The sequence below is a fragment of the Lepidochelys kempii genome, chromosome 9 (assembly GCF_965140265.1).
Source record: "Lepidochelys kempii isolate rLepKem1 chromosome 9, rLepKem1.hap2, whole genome shotgun sequence".
Taxonomy (NCBI): domain Eukaryota; kingdom Metazoa; phylum Chordata; order Testudines; family Cheloniidae; genus Lepidochelys; species Lepidochelys kempii.
In genome coordinates this window covers 32,367,211-32,389,367 of record NC_133264.1, presented here as the reverse complement: position 1 = coordinate 32,389,367, position 22,157 = coordinate 32,367,211, and the positions used below count along the sequence as shown (strand labels likewise).

The 22,157-nt window shown below is 42.6% G+C and overlaps 1 protein-coding gene across 2 annotated transcripts in view; it reads right to left on the bottom strand.

The window, feature by feature from the left end:
* XRN1 (5'-3' exoribonuclease 1) overlaps positions 1–22,157 on the bottom strand; it is a 78,314-nt gene that overhangs the window by 13,164 nt on the left and 42,993 nt on the right. For both annotated transcript variants that reach the window (XM_073359804.1, XM_073359805.1), the window contains exons 21-30: positions 17,549–17,711; positions 16,548–16,661; positions 15,807–15,905; positions 14,591–14,706; positions 12,418–12,564; positions 10,875–10,964; positions 9,944–10,079; positions 8,912–8,968; positions 7,386–7,518; positions 1,463–1,532 (exon numbers count right to left, since the gene is read on the bottom strand). In XM_073359804.1, coding sequence (XP_073215905.1) covers positions 1,463–1,532; positions 7,386–7,518; positions 8,912–8,968; positions 9,944–10,079; positions 10,875–10,964; positions 12,418–12,564; positions 14,591–14,706; positions 15,807–15,905; positions 16,548–16,661; positions 17,549–17,711 — 1,125 coding nt within the window. The remainder of the gene's footprint in view (positions 1–1,462; positions 1,533–7,385; positions 7,519–8,911; positions 8,969–9,943; positions 10,080–10,874; positions 10,965–12,417; positions 12,565–14,590; positions 14,707–15,806; positions 15,906–16,547; positions 16,662–17,548; positions 17,712–22,157) is intronic.

Genomic DNA, 22,157 nt, shown 5'->3' with positions numbered 1-22,157 from the left:
TGTGTGCCGCGGAGGCACCATAGCTTGCAGTGCTGTCAACTGCTTAGCGCCGAATGCCTCGTCGGCTCCAATGGTACCAAAGCAGAGGGTTTTGCATTCCCTTTGCTGCCCTTGTCTGAATTAGCCCACTTAGGGTCTTTTGCTGGTGCGTAACCTCAGTACCGCATGGTCCCACTACCTCGGAGGTGGAAGGCTTGGTATGGTTGGGTACCGATGGGGTCTGCCGAGTTGGAGAATGCAGTTTCTTGGTGGATTCCTGAGGGGGGGGGAAGATGAAACCTGCTTTTCAGTCACCTTCTTGGGGGAGCGCTCTCTTGCCTGAGCATGTGAGGAGGAGCCTCTGTCTTGGTCCATTCTGTTTAAATCTGAAAGCTTTGATTACAGCAAAATTTTGTGGCAGGGTGAAATAGATGAATTCTGTTGCTGCAGAATATAAAGGGTACTGGTTATAATGACTGCTGTTTTCATCTACACTTGCCCCACTACCAGCATCAAAGTCACTTCCTGTTTTGTAAAGTAGTTTTCAGATACTATAACCTGAGCATGAAAGGCACTATTATAAAACCAAAATCTAATCTATTTCCAGTGTGATTAGAGACATGCAGATAACAAGACCTATCTGGCTTCAAGATTAAACTCGATAAGTTTATGGAGGAGATGGTATGATGGGATAACATGATTTTGGTAATTAATTGATCTTTAAATATTCATGGTAAATAGGACCGATGGGATGTTAGATGGGGTGGGATCTGAGTTACTACAGAGAATTCTTTCCTGGATATCTGGCTGGTGAATCTTGCCCATATGCTCAGGGTTCAGCTGATCTACATATTTGGGGTCGGGAAGGAATTTTCCTCCAGGGCAGATTGGAAGAGGCCCTGGAAGTTTTTCGCCTTCCTCTGTAGCATGGGTCACTTGCTGGAGGATTCTCTGCTCCCTGAAGTCGTTAAACCATGGTTTGAGGACTTCAATAGCTCAGACAAAGGTGAGAGGTTTATTGCAGGAGTGGGTAGGTGAGATTCTGTGCCTGCGTTGTGCAGGAGGTCGGACATGGTCCCTTCTGACCTTAGTATCTATGAATCTATGAAACAAATAGCACATTTTATAAAACACTCTATTTGCAAGCACATCTGCATAGCATAGTTCTCTAGTCCTTTACGTGTGGCATGAGGGTGGTTGCTTTGGAGAAGATAAGAACTTCACTTGGGGATGTCAGTATCAGGAGTAATAAGCACTTCTTCAGAGACACAGATTCTGTTTTCATGAAACAGTCTCTAGTCATAAAGAATGAGGGACAAAAACACCAAAAACATACATTACAGAAGCAAAACTGCCTCTAAATGGAGTTAGTCAAATTTCTCATGAGGTATTTAAAAACACTCTCACACATCAGCAAAAAGCTAGTAATTTAAATTCAATTCAGTCTCACAAGGGTACAAAATCAGTATGAACAAACACAGACCTTATTGTTAGGCCTCCAGGGAATTCTTCATCGAACAACACTTCAAAGAGTACATCCATTTCTCTGCTTGCTGTAGAAAATAATGACATGCACTGTAAGAAAGTAGCCTACATGCCTGTCTACCATTAATAGCACATTGTGTTAATGAAGACGACATAAAACTAAATTATTATTAGAGAGACACTTAAATACCCTATGCCCCAGATACAAAACTTAATTCAGTTATTTGGAAACTCCTCAAAAAAGGTTATGTGTGATTGTCCTCTAGGATATACATAAACTGTAAATCTACTATACGCAACTATAAGTAGCAGTAATCTAGAGTCATAAGTTTGATAGCAGTCCCTAATAGTCGGTTATTTTCCCAACACACAACTGTACTTTCCTTGTATCATTCCTTTTAATGATAAAAAGAGAGCACATTCTTTCCTTTTAATAGCTAACCCTATATATTGGGCCTACTTGATTTTATTTTTGTTGCTCATTTTTTTAAAACACAGAATATGTAGTTTGTTCTCTGTACAATGATGGCATGGTCAATGGCACAGAAGCTTTATGGATATAAAACCATCTGGAAAGAGAGACAGTGGGTGGATCCATACATCCAGGCAACCAGAGACCAACAGTTTTGAAACTGGCTCTCAGCAGAGGATATCACTTGTATAGTAATGGATAAATATACTGTTTTATAATTTATATTAATCTGAAGTCATTGCAGATGAAAAAGGGCATATTTTAAGGTTTGGCTTATCTGAAATCCCGTTAGACACAACTTTAATGAAAGTGACTATTAAAATGCCAGACTAGAGGGATATCTACTCCACTGTTTCTCAAACTTTTTCATGTCGTGACTGCCTGAGTAGGTGAGTCCTTTCATCCAGATCCCTCAAAAGAGGTGCCAATGATTTATTGCAGTTGTTTTCAACCTGGTGGTCCATAGACTGTCTTATATTTCCTAAGGCAGTGGTTCTCAAACTAGGGGCGCTGCTTGTCCAGGGAAAGCCCCTGGTGGGCCGGGCCAGTTTGTTTACTTGCCGCGTCCCAGGTTCAGCCGATCGCAGCTCCCACCGGCCATGGTTCGCCGCTCCAGGCCAATGGGGGCTGCGGGAAGCAGCATGGGCTGAGGGATGTGCTGGCTGCCCTTCCCGCAGACCCCATTGGCCTGCAGCGGCGAACCGCGCCCAGTGGGAGCTGCGATTGGCCAAACCTGCGGACGTGGCAGGTAAACAAACTGGCCCAGCCCGCCAGGGGCTTTCCCTGAACAAGCGGTGCCCCTAGTTTGAGAATCAATGTCCTAACGGTCTGCACCTCCATGCGAAATTTTTTAAGGGTCTGCAAATGAAAAAAAGGTTGAAAACCACTGATTTATAGGGATTCTGGTATCTGAGGAAGAATGGTTGCAAGTGACACAGTATGTCACTGAAGAGAAGCCTAGATCGAAACCACAGATTGAGAATGCATGCTCTACTTTATGGTGAGTAATATTTACTCCTGGGGGAATTCTGCATGTGTAGAATTTATGTCCCCCACAGATTTCTTTTATTCCCCGCAGAAAGATGACTTTCTGATGGACAAGCAAAGGGAAGCCACAAGACCAGTCATGCGACCCTCCCCAGCAGTATGTTTCAGGTGCCCAGGGCAGCCAGCAGAGAGGTAAATCACTGTGGGGCAAGGCGTGGGACTGGGGAAGACCCAGATGGTGGCTCCTACCCTGCGCTGGGCTCAGCTGCTAGTCCCAGCTGGGCTGGGGAGGACGGGACTTGCTCTTCCCCTGCATGGCACCCGGGGCCATGTCAGACCCACCCCCAGATTTATCCTCTGGCTGTATGAAGCTCTGCAAACTCCACCCCATTGCTTCCTGTACCCACTACTCCTTAGCTGCACAGGGAGGGATCACTGTACAGGGGAGCTGCTCCCACAGCCGCCCAACCCCGTGCATACAGACCCCCTCATACCCAGACCTTCCCGCTGAGCCTCAAACCCCCTCCCCCCCCATGAGCCCCACTTCCCCTGTCCCTGGACCATCCCAACAAGCCACCCGCACCCGGATCCCCACCCTACCGAGCCCCAACCAGCTGCACCTGGAGCCCCACCCCACTAAGCCCAATTCCCTCAGCATCTGGACCCCCCCACTGAGCTCCCCACACTCAGACCCCCCTGCCGAGTCCTATCCCCTCCACACCCAGACTCCCCTCCCTCCATTGAGCTCCAACCACCTTCACCTGGACCCCCCTGCAGAGTTCCATTCTTGTTGCACTCAGAACCCACACAACAAGCCCCTGTGCATCCAGATCCCGCCCACACCCGGATCCCCATCTGAGCTGCCCACGCCCAGATTGCCCCACACAGAATCCTCTCAACCCACAGCAGGACCCCCCCATACTGAGCCCCTCCACACTTGGATCCTGCCTTGCTGAGCCTACCTGCCAACACCTGGTGCACCTGGCACAGAGGAGTAGGGCCCTGAGGTGTTATTCTGGGGCAGGCCCAGTCCTTGTGCTGTGTCAGGGTTGGGTGCAGCCTCACAGTCGAGTCCGTGTCCCGGTGAGGGAGCTGCACAGTGATCTCCCACCTCTGTGCAGTCAGTGGCCTGTGCTCCTCAATGCCATGCTGGAGCTTCCACATTTATTTGACAAATATAATTTGCAGATTTTTTTATTTTTTGGTGCAGAATGCCCTCAGGAGTAAATATTTAGTGGAACCTTAAGTATGGTAAAAACATTCGGACCACCACTATTGTGTCCCTCTGTTTTACTGTCTCTCTCTCCAATTATGTCTCTCCTCCTATATGCCTTCCCCTACTTTCTGGTATGTGTTCCTTCTCATTGGCTTTACTGCCTGTCCTTTATTAAGGAAGGCCAAAGATTAAGTAGTTCCACATTCAAGGGTAGAGCTACTTAACACATGAAGTGACTGATAAATGAGCTTAGGGCTTGTCTACACATGGAGTTATTCCAGAATTAAAAGTGTTCAGATATGGAGCTATTTTGGAATAGCTATTCTGCTTCAAATTCACATTTTACCTTATTCTGGAATAACTTGTGTAGACAAGCTCCTAGATATGTTACTAGGAGCTTTAAGCTGGATGTGCTGCTTAACTGGAGAATTTTTAAGTGAACTCTCTCACACTGCTAGAAAGTTTCCTCTCTAGAAATTCAAATTCTTTTTTTAATTGAAGTTTTCTATAACTTTGTCAGAAACGTTGGAGTATAAACAAATCCTGTCAGTTTTCTTCCTCACTTGTTACACCAGGGCCAAAACACATCTAGGAAAGGCTGGACAAACCTGTTTCACTTTCTCTAATCCCTTCCACTCATTCAGCTAGTTAGACTGGATACTTGAGAAACCAGAAGACTTGTGTACTTATTTTAGATTACAAAACACACATGAAGAACAGTCCATGCCATTAGGAGTTTATAGCACTATGCATTCAAATGGAGCTATATTATTCACAAACAGCACTCTCTAAATTCTCCACTCTATCTGAGGCAAATTTTTTTGTTTCCAAATAGATTTTATATGTTCCATCATTTTATCTTTATTCCTCCACAAGACTTTATTAGATGTGAGAAGAGTCAAGAAAATAATCTCAGTTCCTAAATAATCCCCTCAGCTTCATTGGGTAGAGGATCAAATGTAACTGGAGACAACTTTCTCATGCTCCTGAAAAGCGGAGAAACCACCCTCCTAAGCCGCTTCCTCCCATCCCCCAAGAAAAACCAAAAACCAAATGCATACCTCTCTCATTTTCTTGAGAGCATTCCAACATCATGCTCAAATGACAGTATATGACATCTAAACCAAACAATGTTACTGACTAGGGCTGTTGATTAATTGCAATGAATCGTGAGTTAACTCAAAAAAAAATAATCACGATTAAAAAAATGAATCGTGATTAATCGCAGTTTTAATCACACTGTTAAACAATAGAATACCAATTTAAATTTATTAAATATTTTGGATGTTTTTCTACATTTTCATATAGTATTCTATGTTGTAATTGAAATCAAAGTGTATATTATTTTTTATTACAAATATTTGCAGTGTAAAAATTATTTAAAAAATTGTATTTTTCAGTTCACTTCATACAAAAACCTGTATTCAAAAACAAAACAATGTCAAACTTCAGAGCCTACAAGTTCACTCAGTCCTACTTCTTGTTCAGCCAGTCGCTATGACAAACAAGTTTGTTTACATTTACGGGAGATAATGCTGCCCAATTCCTCTTTACAATGTCACGAGAAAGTGAAAACAGGCATTTGCATGGCACTTTTGTAGCCAGCATTGCAAGGTATTTACGTGCCAGATATGCTAAACATTCGTAGGCCCATTCACGCTTCGGCCACCATTCCAGAGGACATGCTTCCATGCTGATGACACTCATTAAAAAAATAATGCGTTAATTAAATTTGTGACTGAACTCCTTGGGGGAGAACTGTATGTCCCCTGTTCTGTTTTACCCACATTCTGCCATATATTTCATGTTATAGCAGTCTTGGATGATGACCCAGCACCTGTTGTTCATTTTAAGAACACTTTCACTGCAGATTTCACAAAACGCAAAGAAGGTACCATTGTGAAATTTCTAAAGATAGCTCCAGCACTCGACCCAAGATTTAAGAACCTGAAGTGCCTTCCAAAATGTGAGAGGGACGAGGTGTGGAGCATGCGTTCAGAAGCCTTAAAAGAGAAACACTCTGATGAGGAAACTACAGAACTCAAACCACCAAAAAAGAAAATCATCCTTCTGCTGGTGGCATCTGACTCAGATAATGAAAATAAACACGTGTCGGTCCACACTGCTTCGGACTGTTATTGAACAGAACCCGTCATCAGCATGGATGCATGTCCCCTGGAATGGTGGTTGAAGTATGAAGAGACAGATGAATCTTTAGCACATCTGGCACATAAATATCTTGCAACACTGGCTACAACTGTGCAACGAGAATGCCTGTTCTCACTTTCAGGTGACACTGTAAACAAGAAATGGGCAGCATTATCTTCTACAAATGTAAATAAACTTGTTTCTCTGAGCGATTGGCTGAACAATAAGTAGGACTGAGTGGACTTCTAGGCTCTAAAATTTTACATTGTTTTATTTTTGAATGAAGTTTTTTTTGTACGTAATTCTACATTTGTAAGTTCAACTTTCATGATAAAGAGATTGCACTACAGTACTTGTATTATGTGAATTGAAAAATACTATTTCTTTTGTTTTTATACAGTGCAAATACTTGTAATCGAAAATAAATATAAAGTGAGCACTGCACACTTTGTATTCTGTATTGTAACTGAAATAAATATATTTGAAAATACCCAAAAATATTTAAATAAATGGTATTCTATTATACAGTGTGATTAATTGCATGATTAATTGCAATTACTTTTTTAAATCGCTTGACAGCCCTATTACTGACCATTTGGTCACGTGAAAGTTACCAAACAACTAATCCTGCTCTAATGGGGGAAGATGACAATATTCAGATCCTGAATCCAAATACTATCATATCTGAATATAATCCTAGAGTAGCTTCTTCCTTACCTCCCACTGCAACAAGCTTTAGGGTCCCCACAACCATGAAGTCTCTTCTCAGGGGTGGGGTCAGAGACTTTAAACCCTGAATCCAATGGCCACCTTCCAATCCTCACCCTCATCTCTCCAAATTTTGCAGCAATAGAGTGGAATAGACTTCTGCACTTGCTGTTACACTGAGCCTGAGAACCCACAGATGGCACCGTAAGTGGGACAACCGCATGGTACATTACAAACCAAATTTCTATTTTTTAATTGTGCCTCATCTCCAGTCTGACTCTTTATTAATACTGTTCACAATTAAATGAAAAAGAATAAAAGTTTACAACAGTTTGTTTTCATGTCAACCTTATAGCTAACATATGATCATTATTATGAGGAAAATATTACCTCCTTTAACTCCTATAATGGTACCTCGAAGACCAACAGGAACAGAAAAGTTCTCCCTCACATTGACAACACGGTCAAACAGTCGATACTCTGCATCTCTGTCTGGAACAACCCCATTCTGTTGTTCTAAAGGCTGACATTAACCAAAAGACTATGTTAATTCTAGTAAAATATAAAGATATAAGTTATTCTGACTTAACAACAAATGAATCACGGATTTAAAACTTAAAGAAGTTGAAATGATTTCATTGTTTTCAGTACACTGAGAAAACAATTTGAACTGTTCTCACAATAACCAGGTAGAGGTGTTACAATGCTCAGAAAACATCCTTTTATTAATAATATTGCTAACTAGGAAGCTGCAGTGCTACTCATGAAGTGCTACTGAATGGGCCCATGGAGTTGAGGGAAGGCACAATCAGAAGTATTGTTCAGCTTTCCTTGTGCCACCAGCAGGAGCATTTGTGAGACACCCAGCAAAGCAGCCGAGAGCAGGGGCGGGCAAACTTTTTGGCCTGCGGGCCGCATCGGGTTTCAGAAATTATATGGAGGGCCTGTTAGGGGAGGCTGTGCCTCTGCAAACAGCCAGGCATGGCCCGGCCCCTGCCCCATCCAACCTCCCTGCTCCTTCCTGACTACCCCCCCACAGGACCCCTGCCCCATCCAACCACCCCTTCTCCCTGACCGCCCCCAGAAACCCTGCCCCCATTCAACCCCCTTGTTCCCTGCCCTCTGACTGCCCTGATCTCTATCCACACCCCCGGCCCCTGACCACCACCCGAACTCCCTTGCCCTCTATCCAACCCCACTCCCCTGCTCCCTGCCCTCTTACCAAGCTGCCTGGAGCACCTGTGGCTGGCGGCGCAGCTGCACAAGGACAGGCAGCCGTGCCGTCCAGCTGAAGCCAGCCACGCACCGTTCAGCACAGAGCACCGGGTCAGGCCGGGCTCTGCAGCTGCACTGCCCCAGGAGCTCGCAGCCCCGCCGCCCAGAGCATGGCGCCAGCAGCACAGTGAGCTGAGGCTGCGGGGGAGGGGGAACAGCAGGGGAGGGACTGGGCAGAACGGTCCCAGACCAAGAGCTCAGGGGCTGGGCAGAACGGTCCCGTGGGCCACATGTGGCCCGCAGGCCGTAGTTTGCCCACCTCTGGCCTAGAGCATACAGGTGCCATGAAAAGAACAAAACAGGCAAAGGGCAGCATTTCTGAAGCACTTAATATTCTTTCTGCATATATTACAATTATGGAGGGAATGAAAGTTGTAGGATCAGAAGAAGGCAAAAGACATATGCTACTAAACCACATGAGAATCGAGAACTGAATTTCAGTCCCATTTATACAGCAGTCATTGTTATTAAGTAACACCACACTGAAACTAATTTCCTAGGAGACACTTCAATTAATCCTGTCCCAACTCAGGCAAGTGCCCTATAGTAATTTTTGAAGGTTCATGAAGTTTGTCCAGGTTATATTTATTTTACATAAGTTAGTTTTTATAATAAAATTAAACAGCCCTAAAATGACTTACTCTATACAGCAAATGGGGTTTCACCGTCACTCGCACCTTCTTGTTACTCTTCCTTTGCTAAAGGAAAGAGACAAAAGAATTTTAAAAACTATTAAGTAAGAAGTCTGAAATATTATGCCATTGTTTTGCAATGTCTTTGATAAAAAATGCCCACTATCAGTGTGAAGGGAAAACAGACAGGATCTATCTATATATATATAATGTGTTGAGCAAGTAAGCAGAACAAGGATCAGAATACGGTAGGACTTCTGAAGAAAATATATATATGCTCCATGAAAATGTACTGCAGGCATTCTTCTGGTGTTCTTAAAGGAGATACAGTTCTCAAGACTTTAAAGTATTTATAAATACAGTATTTTGGCATGATTCAAAGTAACTGGATCTAAGAAGTCAGGTTAGTCTTTCTAAACCATGGCTTAAATTATTTAACCAATCCCAAAACAAACCCAAAGTTAATATCACTTTTGCTTCTGGAGCCTTCTACACAATCTGGAAGAGTATCAACCACTTGTCTCATGGGGATTTGCTACACATCATAGGACTTCATAACCCATTTAACACTTAATACTGCCTTGTCTGTTTTTGTTTTATTTTCTCTTTTACTTGAATGGATCTGATGAGAGAGACCTGTGAGGCTGGAGGAGACTGCCTTCTAGTTATTTGCAGATCAAAGGGAAACTATTTGGGAAACAGAAGGGAAGATTGGGTTTGTGTTTGGAAGAGATTGTGAGGAGTCCAGGACCTCTTTGGACACAGATTCTTTTCCCAAAATCACTCAAAGTCAGGGGAGCTCAGAGCAGATCTGGTTTAACTAGCTGGACAGAAAAGAGCCAAAGAGTAGAGAGATTGCTGATGCCCTTTTCTGAGTTGCTATGACAATTTATGATGCAATTTAGTAGCTTACAGTTCTTCCAATAGTAGTATTTGCCATGCCACTGAAAAACCATTTTCTATAATCTGAATAAAGTACCTGGACAATATGAACAACTGCTTTTTGGTCCATCACTAGTCAAATCTATAAAAATTCAGTACCTTGCACTTCTCTAATTCCTCTTCAATTTTCTCTACAATAGCTGCATCCAGAATTTGTAAGTCACAAGATGAACGAGATAAAGCGCTGACAGGATGCGCCTTTAGCCAGGCAACAATTTCTTGAACTCTCTCAGCACTGTATAAAAAAAATTCCATATTGATCATAATTGTTGAGGGTTTACATATTATTGTGGGCTACACCCAGTTTCTGGATTTATGATGTCACCAGATACTACAGTAGTAGGCACATCTTATAACTGGATGTAGTCATAACAAACACTGCTATGTGCTCCGAGAGCTTAGTATAGGGACAAAAAAATTAACCATGATAGAACGATGCTTCAAAAGTATAAACTAAAATGCAAACTCTAGAAATTCTACCTTCCAGACTGAAAATCTGGATTTTCAAACAAAAATCAGTAAAAACACCCAATGAAGATTATTTTAAAAGCAAAAATTAAAAACCATGGAGAACTAAAGTGTACAAATATGAGGCATAGGTGTGATAAATAGATGTCTCTAGAAAAGATATATAATATCCTGATAATTGTCAAAATCATCCTATAATGAGTCTGGCCTGAAGAAAAAAAAACAGGTTTCAAAGTTATTTAAATAAGGCCATCATTATGTGGTGCAGCCATTTTCAGTACTGTCAAATCCCTCTTGCCACCAGTTTCCTGTCTACTAATCTTCAAGTTGGGCCTTTTTCCTTGCCTGAAGATACTGTATTTCAGTACTTGAAGAATTTCTGCACATTTTTATTACAGCAAAATTTATAGTCTAGTATTTGGACTGGATGATTCCAAAAATACTGAAATAATTGTACCCTTCTTTGCTTTGCGACTTCAGTAGTTTTTGAACGTACAAAGGTCAATATCTGGAACTTGTCAGATAGAATACTATTTAATCAAACTGCAAAAACATTGCTCACCCATTCTCGTCCTCGCCAGGCCAAATATCATCTTCATAGAATATATCTTCTTGACTATTTTTGGCAATATAACTAAACAGTTCAGGGACCCTAATAATAAAAGGGATATAGTTTCACATACTGCAAGGTCAAAAACAAGTGCTTAATAGAAACAAAATAATCTGGAATCCAGGGTGCAGTAGCTTTTCATAAATGTACAGAGTTTTATTGGCCAAATAGGCAGTTTAATATGCTGACAAAAGACGGAAAATCAGAGTTCTGTCCAAGATCATCTCTTGCTAGGACTCAGAACACACATTCCCTTTCTCTAAGTCCACCCAACTCCATCATGCAACCTCAGAAGCAGTACTGATGGGCTCCAGAAGGGCCTGTGTCCTGCCCTCTTTGGTTAAAAGGTTGGATCTCTATGACATGGGAGCATTTAGAAAGAGAAATAAAGAAGAAATTGGAAGATCCCACATGCTCCATCCCCCTCTCCATAAAGTAAACTTAAGTTACAGAGGCAGACTGTTGCTGAGGGATTCTAATGACAAGTTACTGGAGAGGAACTTGGATGAATTGGGGTGTCACCAAAGCTCCACATGATAGCTTAACATTTTTGCTTTTTAGGCTGCTTATTTTTTTCCATTTATGCAGTCATTTTTAGGTAACTGTAGTCAGCCTCTGGCAATTACTAAGGGGCTAGATAATGACTAAGTCATCTTTCACTGTAAATATAAACCCATGAGATTTCATGTGTACTACATGCTGAATGACAACAGCATTGGACTAGAAATGAAAGTTTAATTCATTTGTCTCCTCCACAGGATCACTTCCACACACTAGCCTCCTTCATTTCAGTTTTTAATTCCTCATCAATCAGGAGAGACTACAGTGGGATATAAACTGAGTTCAAAGTGGTTTCAGAAGGTAACATAGATCATACAATAAAATTGGATTTCCTATGCAGCGTAACTATTATAATATGAGGTGTTTTCAAATTCCAGCACACTGGAGCAGTATGTGTTTATGTCAATATTCTACACAACAAAATGAAATAATTTAGACACCTCCCACACTCAGAATGTCTTATTACAGTTGTCACCATCTGATTTTGAAACACAGATCCCAAATTATAGCCATCGCTTCTCTTCAAATAGAAAGTGTTCCAAAGTAACTTCTAAATATAAGAAAATTAGTGTGTGTCTACACAGCAAAGAAAAAGCCATGACTGGGTACAGATTGTTCATTGAAAATATGAAGAAAATATCATTTATTTCAATTTCTTTAATCTTAGCTTTAAGAATCTTCCATGACATTCTTAATGTTGCTGAGTTTGTTCCTTTGCTATTTCATGCTAAATTATAGTCCGTTTTAAGTCTAAAAATCAGAAACACCTCAAAATACTTCATTTGATACACTTATTTCTCATTAAACCAGGATTTGGGTTACCCTACCTCCAGCCCCAGAGTCATCAATAATAAACTTTTGCACAGTGAATAAAACCCATTTACAATTTCAGTACAATAATTTCAGAAATATGAAGTTATTATTCAACTCTTACCTTTCTAAATACTCAGCAAGAAGTTGCTCTACGGCAGAAGAATACATCCATTCATTTCTAACCTTCTTAGTATAGCCAGGGACCTCTTCATTCTTCTTATTAAACTTCAGATTCAAGCCCACATTTGCCTTGTGGTCTCCATGTGGACTGCGAAACAAAAAAATAAGTTTTGTAAAGGAAAAATTACTGACATCTGACTTGAGCCTCAGAAAAGTTGTTTCTGATAACATCTTTATCTGCTAATGATACTGACCTACTTTGTAAAGCACTTTGAGAATTACTGATGAAAAGTGCTGTATAAGAGTTGGGTATAATCACTCTGTGGGATGTAACAGGAAACAGGTGTTTTGAGTTTTAGGAAAGCATATCATGTGACTTCTGGATTACTATCTTTTTCACAAGTTGTACACAACTGCATACTTTTAACTGTTATTCAATAAATACACAAATTACAAACAAACAAAGATTCTCATCTTTGGCGAAGAGTTAGTGCTCTGTACTACAAGAGGGGACTCCAATACAGTCCTAGTTCCACCCTAGTGTCCTCAGCACAATCAAGGGCTGGACACACTTTAGAGGCATTTTGCCTGGCCTGAAGTAGCTCAGGTATCTTGGGTTGGTCAACAGTAATCTTTCTAGCCAATTAAGAACTGTTAACGGGCTTTGAATATAGGCTTCTCGGGGTCTCCTTGCTTTGGAGGGTTGGTTGTAAGGGTGAAATATATTTACAGATGAGGGATTTAAAGAAAAATTCTCACCCAAAACTCACTTGACAGAAAAGTCTTCTATACTAATGCCCCAGTTGAGGGTTATTTTTTAATTGATTTTTCTTAAAATTTTTAAAATGCACTTTCAAATGTACTAGTTCCCAGCCTATACCTCATTTTCTGATTGAGGCAGGAAGGGCATCAGCATTGGGGGGCATAAACTCAGAACAACATCCTCTAGAATTACAGAGTCTCAATCTACTAGCCTCCTGGGTTTAACATACTGAAGGTGTCTCCAAGAGAAGAATCCAAAAAATATATGAAGTGTGGGAGTACTGTATGATTCAGCTGGGATTTTTAATTTAATTTTTCAATTTTTAATCTGATGCAATATTCTATTAATGGTCAATTAGAATATCACTTCAACTATACAAACAGTAAATCTAAGTGATTCTTAGGGTTTTTTTAAAAAACATTTAAACAACCAGAACAAAGCTCCAATTCAGAAAATTAACAAACTAAGCTCCTATTAACTACAGACTACATCTTTTTGAAAACATTGTTTATATCAAATACACTATCAAAACAATTTTATATCACAGATCCCATTAGAATTTATTAATACTGAGATGTCAAATAGGATGAAAACATAAAAACGTAAGTAAATTCTGTCTACAGTAGCTTCCACTTATTAGCAACCCCTTGGCTGCCAGCCAAAGTTGCTATTATCCAGTAGTTGCTAATAAGTGGAAGGCTTAGCATGTCCCAGCGCTCCCTTCCCTGTGTGCAGTCTCCCAGCCGGGCACAGCCTGGAGAGCGCAGGGAGAGATATCATGCAGTTCCAACACCCGGGATGCAGCCCTCCTCCCCACTATTGCCTACGCCTCCCCTCCCAGCCTGCAGTCCCTTATCTCCTTGTGTGATCCCGCGTGCAGTAAGGTTTGCTGGGCTGCAGCTCCGCTCCCTACTACTGCCCAGCCCACAACCTCCCAGCCCAGCCCACAGCCTCTTACCTCCTATACAGTCCCATGTGCTGGGCTGCAGCCCCAGAAGGAAGCATTGGGACAGGATGAGCACCAGCCACAGGTAGGTTTGCAGTGCTGCAGCGAGGAAGGCATGCCCCAGCCCTTCCATTCCTGGATGCAGCCTCATAAACCTATCTGCAGGAGTGCTCAGCACATCTCAGTACTTCCTTCTCTGCCTGTAGACTTGCAAACCTGCCTGCAGGTGGGGTCTTTCTTTAAAAAAAAGTTGCTGGTAAGCAGCATGCCAGTGTCAATATCCTAATCCTATCAACACTGATGTTAATGGGATGGGATTGGTTCCTGGCAAAATGTTCCTATTAACTGGAAGTTGCTAATATCAGGATTGCTATTAGGTGGAATCTACCATAGCACGTAATCTATAATTTTACATTCATAATTAAGAATTTTGATTACAAAGAAATTTATTACAGTCAAACATACTTTCTCCTGGATCCTCTTCCAATAAATATGCTTCCTGTAAACCTGGAGACAAGATATCCACTCACTCCAAGACGACTGGCTAAAACGTATCCAGGATTGTACTTCACAGAATATTTCTTTAAAAATAAAAATATATTACTATATACTAGGACAGGATATAGGCAATAAAGTACTATAATTATTTTTAAAAGCCCAATTATTTCCTTTTAAAAATTACCTTCCAACCGTACATATTTCTCTGCTATTCCTGCACTGAGGGTTGGGAGGAGAGGACAGGAAACCAGCTCCCACAACCCTGCAGGAGACCCTTCCATTGGTCTAAGGAGCCAGGGAGAAGATAAGTGATGAATATTTCCCCTTTCCACATTCCATACCACGCCCAGAGGAATTTACAAAGTTCTTTGGAGCAGGGACTGTGTTGCTAGAGTGTCTAGCTTCAGAATGAGGCAGTGATCTAGACTGGGCCTAATAAAATACAATACAGTCCCTGAGCATAATGAGTTTGAAAAACACTGAGCTAAACCGAGCAAGAACATCTCGCATCTTGCTCTGAAACTTGTCAGCTTAGGCTCTTACAGATCATTAATAGGAACTAGTTACAAAGGAAAGGACCATCAACTGAAAAAACCCTGCTGTCTTGTCATGAACTGCCTAAATTCAGGGACTAACTGCCAGTCACCCAGCTCACCTTAACTGTCATGATGACTAGATCTCCTGAACAGTTGATTTCCAGATCAATGTTTTAAATATTGCAGTTTAAGGTGTTAATGACAACCAGAAATGAAAGTGAAGCCAATGCAATGGTTTGAGTAAAAAAAAACTTATAAGCACATGGTGATCCCCATTTCTCACTGTCCGGAAATATTGTTTCTGGTCACCAAATGCTGGAACACATAAAGGAGCAGCACAACTGGAAGCCAGACTCTAGTAGAACTAGATCATCCCACAGAGGATGCAAAACATGGGACATGGGTATGGAACTGCACAGTAAGAGTGCAGTTCAATGCTCTGAACAGAACCTTGTATTCAGCCTTACACTACAATATATTAGTATTAAGACAGTCTCCCTGAATAAGATTGTTTTAGTACTTCAGTCTTTTACAGAAGGATATGGATTGTGGCACAAAAGACAACTGGGATCTGTGAAGGAAATTTGCCACTGACAAAAATATCTGACACAATATTTAAGTATTTACTGGAAAACAAAAATACGTACATGCTGGTTCTGTATTAAGGAATCAAGCTGCGGTTCACATGAGATACTGAAAACTACACGAATTCTACCTTCTGTGATGACATCACAAGAATCCTGCACCTGGTAGAAAACAAAGTAAGTTAATAAACTTCATTCACTTCTTTTCATTCAACTCTCTGCTGGAATAATTGAGGTAAAAAATCTAGACCTATACTTTCTGTGAGAAGCCTAAGCTACATATGTAAATTCACTGCATAGATTTTATATATATAATGGCAGACAAATACTACCTCTCTCATTTAGAAAAAGAGGTCGTTTAAAAACGGACTTGGGACCAGACTTTGGGGTCTATACTCTGGGCAGATAAATAGGTCAAGTGTGGGGGTGGGCAAAAACACCTTAAAGCTCAACTTTGCCCTCCTCGGATCTTGGTGCAGCTTCTTTTCAGGGCCAGTCCCATTGCACTTAGTTAGAACCGCTATCAGTCTGACTGCAAAGAGCCACAGGAACAAAACCATAGCTGATGATCATGATGTTGATGAGACATTCTGGTTATGCTCCCTTTTCCCTGTTACGTTAGCAACATGACAGGGGAGAGGCAGGAGCTCACCTATGTCTACTAAGACACCAAAGTAATCCAACCTGGGTTGGTTAGACTGACTCCAGAGCTAGATTCTGCCACACAGCACCAGAGAATCTGGCCCTTGATATTTATAAGCATGTAAGAAAAGATATCTTGCAAGAATAAATGTTTGAACTAACTTCTCCCGTGCAGCCATAGTAAGGACTCCCCAGCATAAAGACTGTACTTCCAGGAGGAAACAGATCATCCAAGGTTTTGATGTTGGAGAAACGAGAGTCAAAAGCACTGATATCCTATATGAAATAAGAAGATAAAATCTATGGTGTTAAAATATCTGTCAATCCCAATATGTTCTTTAACAGGTCTGCTAAATAGATATTTATTACCAAACATCTAACAATCACGATAAAGTAAACTACGAACTATTTCCTTCATGCTAACCTCACTATCTAAAATATACATCAACTCAGTTTTTGAAAGTAATACTGCCAGTGAAATTACATAAAGCTACTGGGCTACATCTGGTCCAAGATGACTACTGTATCTTATTCAAAATGTCATCACAAAAGTTCATGGCAATCAAACTAAAATATGCAGTAGGGTCACAACTTTTGTGACAAGAGCCTTCAGTCTAGCTGCCAACACTTTTGAAATGATAGTTTTAATGGAAAAATATATACCATTTAATGTCGCTTTTGACAAAGTATATACTTTTTGTACTAGAAAGGATGCACTATCACCATAAAATTAAGATGCTGATTAACTCTTTTATTATTTGTCTGTTTTAAAGTATGCATTCTAATCCTGGGGTTCTCAAACTTCATTGTACCTAAACCCCCTTCTGACAACAAAAATTGCTACACGACCCAAAGCCTGAGCCCCACTGCTCTTGGCAGGGGGTGGGAGGAGGTCAAAGCCCAACCGCAAAGGCTTCAGCCCCAGGTGGGGGGCATGTTACCTGAGGGGCCCCATACACACGCAAGGCTCAAGCCCTTGGGCTTCGGCCCCAGGCAAAGGGGCTCAGGCTTCAGTCCTGGGCCCCAGCAAGGGGAACGCCAGCCCTTGGCAACCCCATTAAAATGGGGTTGCAACCCACTTTGTGGTCCCGACCCACAGTTTGAGAACTAATGGAAAGGAAAATTTTATAAAAGAAAAGATTAGGAGTATTTGGAATATTTACCTTGACAATAGTTTGGTAAACAAAAGGAAGAACTTGTTTTGACCACTGCTTCTCCAAATAAACGTCACCATTTTGATTTAGCTGATATCTACGACCAGTGAGTAACTGGGCATACACAACTACTGAGGTTTCATTTATAATTATTCCTTTTCTCCTCTGGTAGCTGATGAAAAAAAAGGAAAACATTTATTTTGATTTAAATACATGGAACTTCCTAACACAAAAAGGAAGTTACTTTTATGTTGGCCTTAATCAATGTATTTAAACAAAAATTATTCTTAAGATTATGAATATTTAAATAATTGTTTCCTGTTTTATAAGTAAGAACTATATACAGGTTTAACAACTCTGAGGCTAAAGTGTTATTCTAGATCCTATGTGAGTCATTCACTGTACTATCTAAACACCTAGAATTATTAACCTCAAGACATGGGGCTAAAATCAGGAAATAATTGGTAAGAATTTTTCTTTCTGCTAGCAGTGTCCCCCCACAATTCTTGACATTTGAGCTACTCTCCTCTCTTTGCAGCTCAGGGAGGTGAATCAGAGTTTTGGAGCCACATGGTCTTGCCATACACCCTCAGCTCCTGCTTGCTTCCAGATGAGTTATTCCCAAATTGCAAAGCTTGCTAGCATCATTAACAAATATTTCAGAGATGACAAAATAACTACATACATTAGACCAGGGGTTCTCAAAAACTTCACTGCACTGTGATGCCCTTCTCACAACAAAAATTACTACACGACCCCAGGAGAGGAGACTGAAGCCCACCAGTGCAAGTAGGCCGCTACACTCCTGTAGCCTTCCCAGCAAGCTATTTATAGCCGGTATTGGAAAGACACAGCAGCAGCCCTGCTGGGGGGAGGGAGGGTCTGGGGGTTCTACTCCTTTCCCCGCTGGGAGGGGCAGTGGGGAAAGGAGCAGAATGCCGGCAGCTCCTCTGACAGCTGTACCTCCCCCAGCCCTGCCCCCCACAGCCCTGTCCTCCAGCGGGGCTGCTGCTGCAGTAGGAGGAAGGATGGAGCAGAACTCCCAGCCCCGCCCCCTGCCCTTCCATGGAGCTGTGTCTCAGTCTGTGTACCATGGCAGCAGCCTCGCTGGAGACGGCTGGGGGGCAGGACTGGGAGTTCTGCTCCTTTCCCCGCTGCGGGGGAAGGAGCAGAACGCTGGCAGCTCCTCTGGCGGCTTACTGCCCTCCCCAAGCCCTGTCTCCGGTGCAGCCGGAGAAGGAGGACAGAGCCCAACCCCCCCCAATGCCCCAGGTAACATGGGATGGATGTGAGGAGGGGATGGACAGAGCATGAGAGCCCCGGGGCTGGGGAGTCACATGGAGGGTCACATACCCCCCTTAGCTGGTGACACCCCCGTACCGGTAAGACATGAATTTTACTTGCACCACTGCCGAAGCCTGAGCCTGCTTGAGTCCCACCACCTCGGGTTGGAAGCCAAAGCCCAAGCTCCACCGCCCCAGGCGAAGAGCCCAAAGCCGAAGCCCAAGGGCTTCAACCCCAGGCAGAAGGCCTGTAAACTGTGCCCCACTGCCCAGGGCTGAAGCCCTCAGGCTTCGGCCCTGGGCTTCAGCAAGTCTAAGCCAGCCCTGGCTTTTGGTGTCCCGACCTACAGTTTGAGAACCAGTGCATTAGACCAAGGAAGACTGTCATATGGTAATTTCACTTAGTAACTGACCCTTGACTCATGAGCCATCCAGGATGGGTAGAATTGTGGGAGACACTGCTAGTGGAAAGGAAATTGCTGGTAAGAAAATTTCTGCTTTGCAACCCAGCATCTCCCAAAATTCTTGACATCTGAGAAGCAGCGAGCAGATGTATGGAGGCAATAGAAAAGGGGGGAGGGATAGCTCAGTGGTTTGAGCATTGGCCTGCTAAACCCAGGGTTGTGAGTTCAATCCTTGAGGAGGCCATTTAGGGATCTGGGGCAAAAATTGGGGATTGGTCCTTCTTTGAGCAGGGGGTTGGACTAGATGACCTCCTGAGGTCCCTTCCCTGATATTCTATGATTCTATGGAAAAGGAAAAACAGTATCTCTTCCCATCTTTAATATTTACTCAAAGGGCAAAATCATTTCCAGGCCACTGCCTACAGCACCTTCCTGCCAAAGGATGCCGCTGCAGAAGACAGGATGTCCCCCTTTTAGTGCTTGAGAAAGGAGGCAGAGTTTGACCAGGTGGCTGCCTTACAAATTTCCGCTGTGGATGCATTAGCTTTCTGCCCACAAGGCTGCCAGCGATTGCATAGAGTGTGCCCATGGAGTGACCCCTTCTGGAACCAGAGTCTCTGATGCCTAGTACGCTTCCACAATGCATAATCTAATCCATCTAGCAACAGAATACATAGCAGCTCTGAGACCTTGGTATTTCAGATAGAAGGATATAAACAGGGACCCTGATCTCCTTGTGAACTCTGAACATTTGAGGTAAATTTTCAGAGCCCTTCTGACATCTAAGGTGTGCCACCTCTCCTCGGTGGGATGTTGTGATCTTGGAAAGAATGAAGGTAGAACCACTCTCGAGAAGCGTGGAAAGAAGAGTTCACTTTTGGGATAAATGATTCCAGAGTTCTGAGCACCATCTTGTATTCAAGAAACAATGAGTAAAGTTCCTGCATAGAGAGTGCCAACAGCTCCAACGTTCGCTTGGTAGACATGATGGTAACAGAACGCAAGTTCTGATGGATAAAGTAAATGCTGACACTGATGTCAGTGGTTCAAAGGAATGGTTTGTCCGGGCTCTCAATATAAGTGGCCCACTTGGGAAAATGAGGTCTAATAGCCAGCTTGGCTAACTGGACTGCCCTAAGGAATCTGGCTACCTAGAGGTTCTCTGCCAGAGAACCTACAGATTCTGCAAACATCATGCTACTAAGGGTAGGCACCTGACACACAATGGTGCTGGATTGAAAACCTTTGTCAAAGCCTTCTTGGAGAAAATCCAAGATAGCCAGAATTCATGGATTTCTTAGATTTTCTTCATGTTCCTGGCACCAGCTGCAAAACTTGGTCCAGATAGAGGAATACACTTTCAATACTCTTCTAGAAGAAGGAAGCATTCTGATAACTTTGGAGAACAGACCAGTGAGACCAGCACTTCCCTTTCAATTGCCAGACTGTTACATGCAGCCCATTCAGGTCGGGATAAAGCACAGGACATTGTGAGGAAGTGCCCCATCTCTTCGGAACCTGTAATGGTGAGCCCAATTTCAGCTTTATCAGGTCCAAAAACTGAGTCTCCTCTGCCAATGTGGGGTTAAAAATATTACTGTTGCCTGTTCTTGATTTATTTTCTGGACTGCCTTCCCAAGTAGCAGGAAGGATGGAAATGCATAGAGGAGGCCTTGTGACTGTTTTGATGATAAGGCATCTTTCCCCATGGATCTGGTGTCCACTTTCCTGGTGAAGTACTTTGGTCTCTGTGCGTATGTGATTTGCAAATATGTCAGTTGAGGACAGGCCGAATTATTTGATGATTAACTCCAAGACCCCCACATTGGCGAGGAGACCCAGTTTTCGGATCTAATAAAGCTGAAATTGGGCTCACCGTTACAGGTTCCGAAGAGACAGGACCTCTCCTCACAAGGTCCTGGGCTTCAACTGGACCTGAACTGGTTTCATCTAACAGGCTGACTACTGAAAGGGAAGCACTGGTATCACTGGGTTTGTCCTCCAAAGTTATCAGAACACTTCTTTCTTCTAGAAGAGTATTGAAAGTAAACGCCTCCATCTGGACCAATTTTTTCAGTTGATGCCAGGAACACAAAGCAAATCCAAGAAATCCAAGAATTTTGGCCATGTTGGATTCAGGCACCACTCAGAGTTGTTCACATTGTGCCTGCTGAGCAAGTCCATCATCTGGTTCAGGTCTCCCTTTATGTGAACTGCCACGCCCACTGCATGATTTGCATTGCTTCTGCATATAGCGCTGGGCTTCTTATTCTCTCTTGGTTGTTCACATACGTAACCATGGTTGTGTTATGTGACTGAATCAGAATGTGGTTTCCCTTTAGGCCGGACTGGAAGCTTCATACCACCAGCATGACTGCTCTTAGTTAGGAAGTTTATGATGTGGGTTCTTTCTCCAGGTTCCACACACCTTCAGCTATTTGGGATCTCAGGCATGCCCCCCCAGCCAGTCCTCTACCAGGCTGACGTTGGTTGTGAGGATCAGGGGATTTGGAAGGCATATGGGCATGTCCTTGCAGACATTGCCCTGGGCTGACCACCATTTTAAAGAGTTGATTACCAGCACTGGAAATATCACTTATTCTTGCATGCATTCTTGGAAGTAGTCCCATACTTTTAGGATGCAACCTTAAAGGCGCCTGATGTGTGACTGTGCCCATGGAATGATCCCTATGCACAATACTAGGAGGCCTACCATGGAAGACTCAAGTGCAGTTCCAAAACAATGAGAGGAGATCTTCTGGAACCTCTAGAGATGGACAAATTCTTGCGAACAAGGCATCTATGTCCACTCCCAAGTGAGTTATTTGGGTGGGTGGAATCAAAGAGCTTTTCTCAATGTTGATAATAAAGCCATGTGCTTGCAAGAGATTCAAGGTCAGGGACATAGCTCTGTGTGCTGTTGCTTAATGT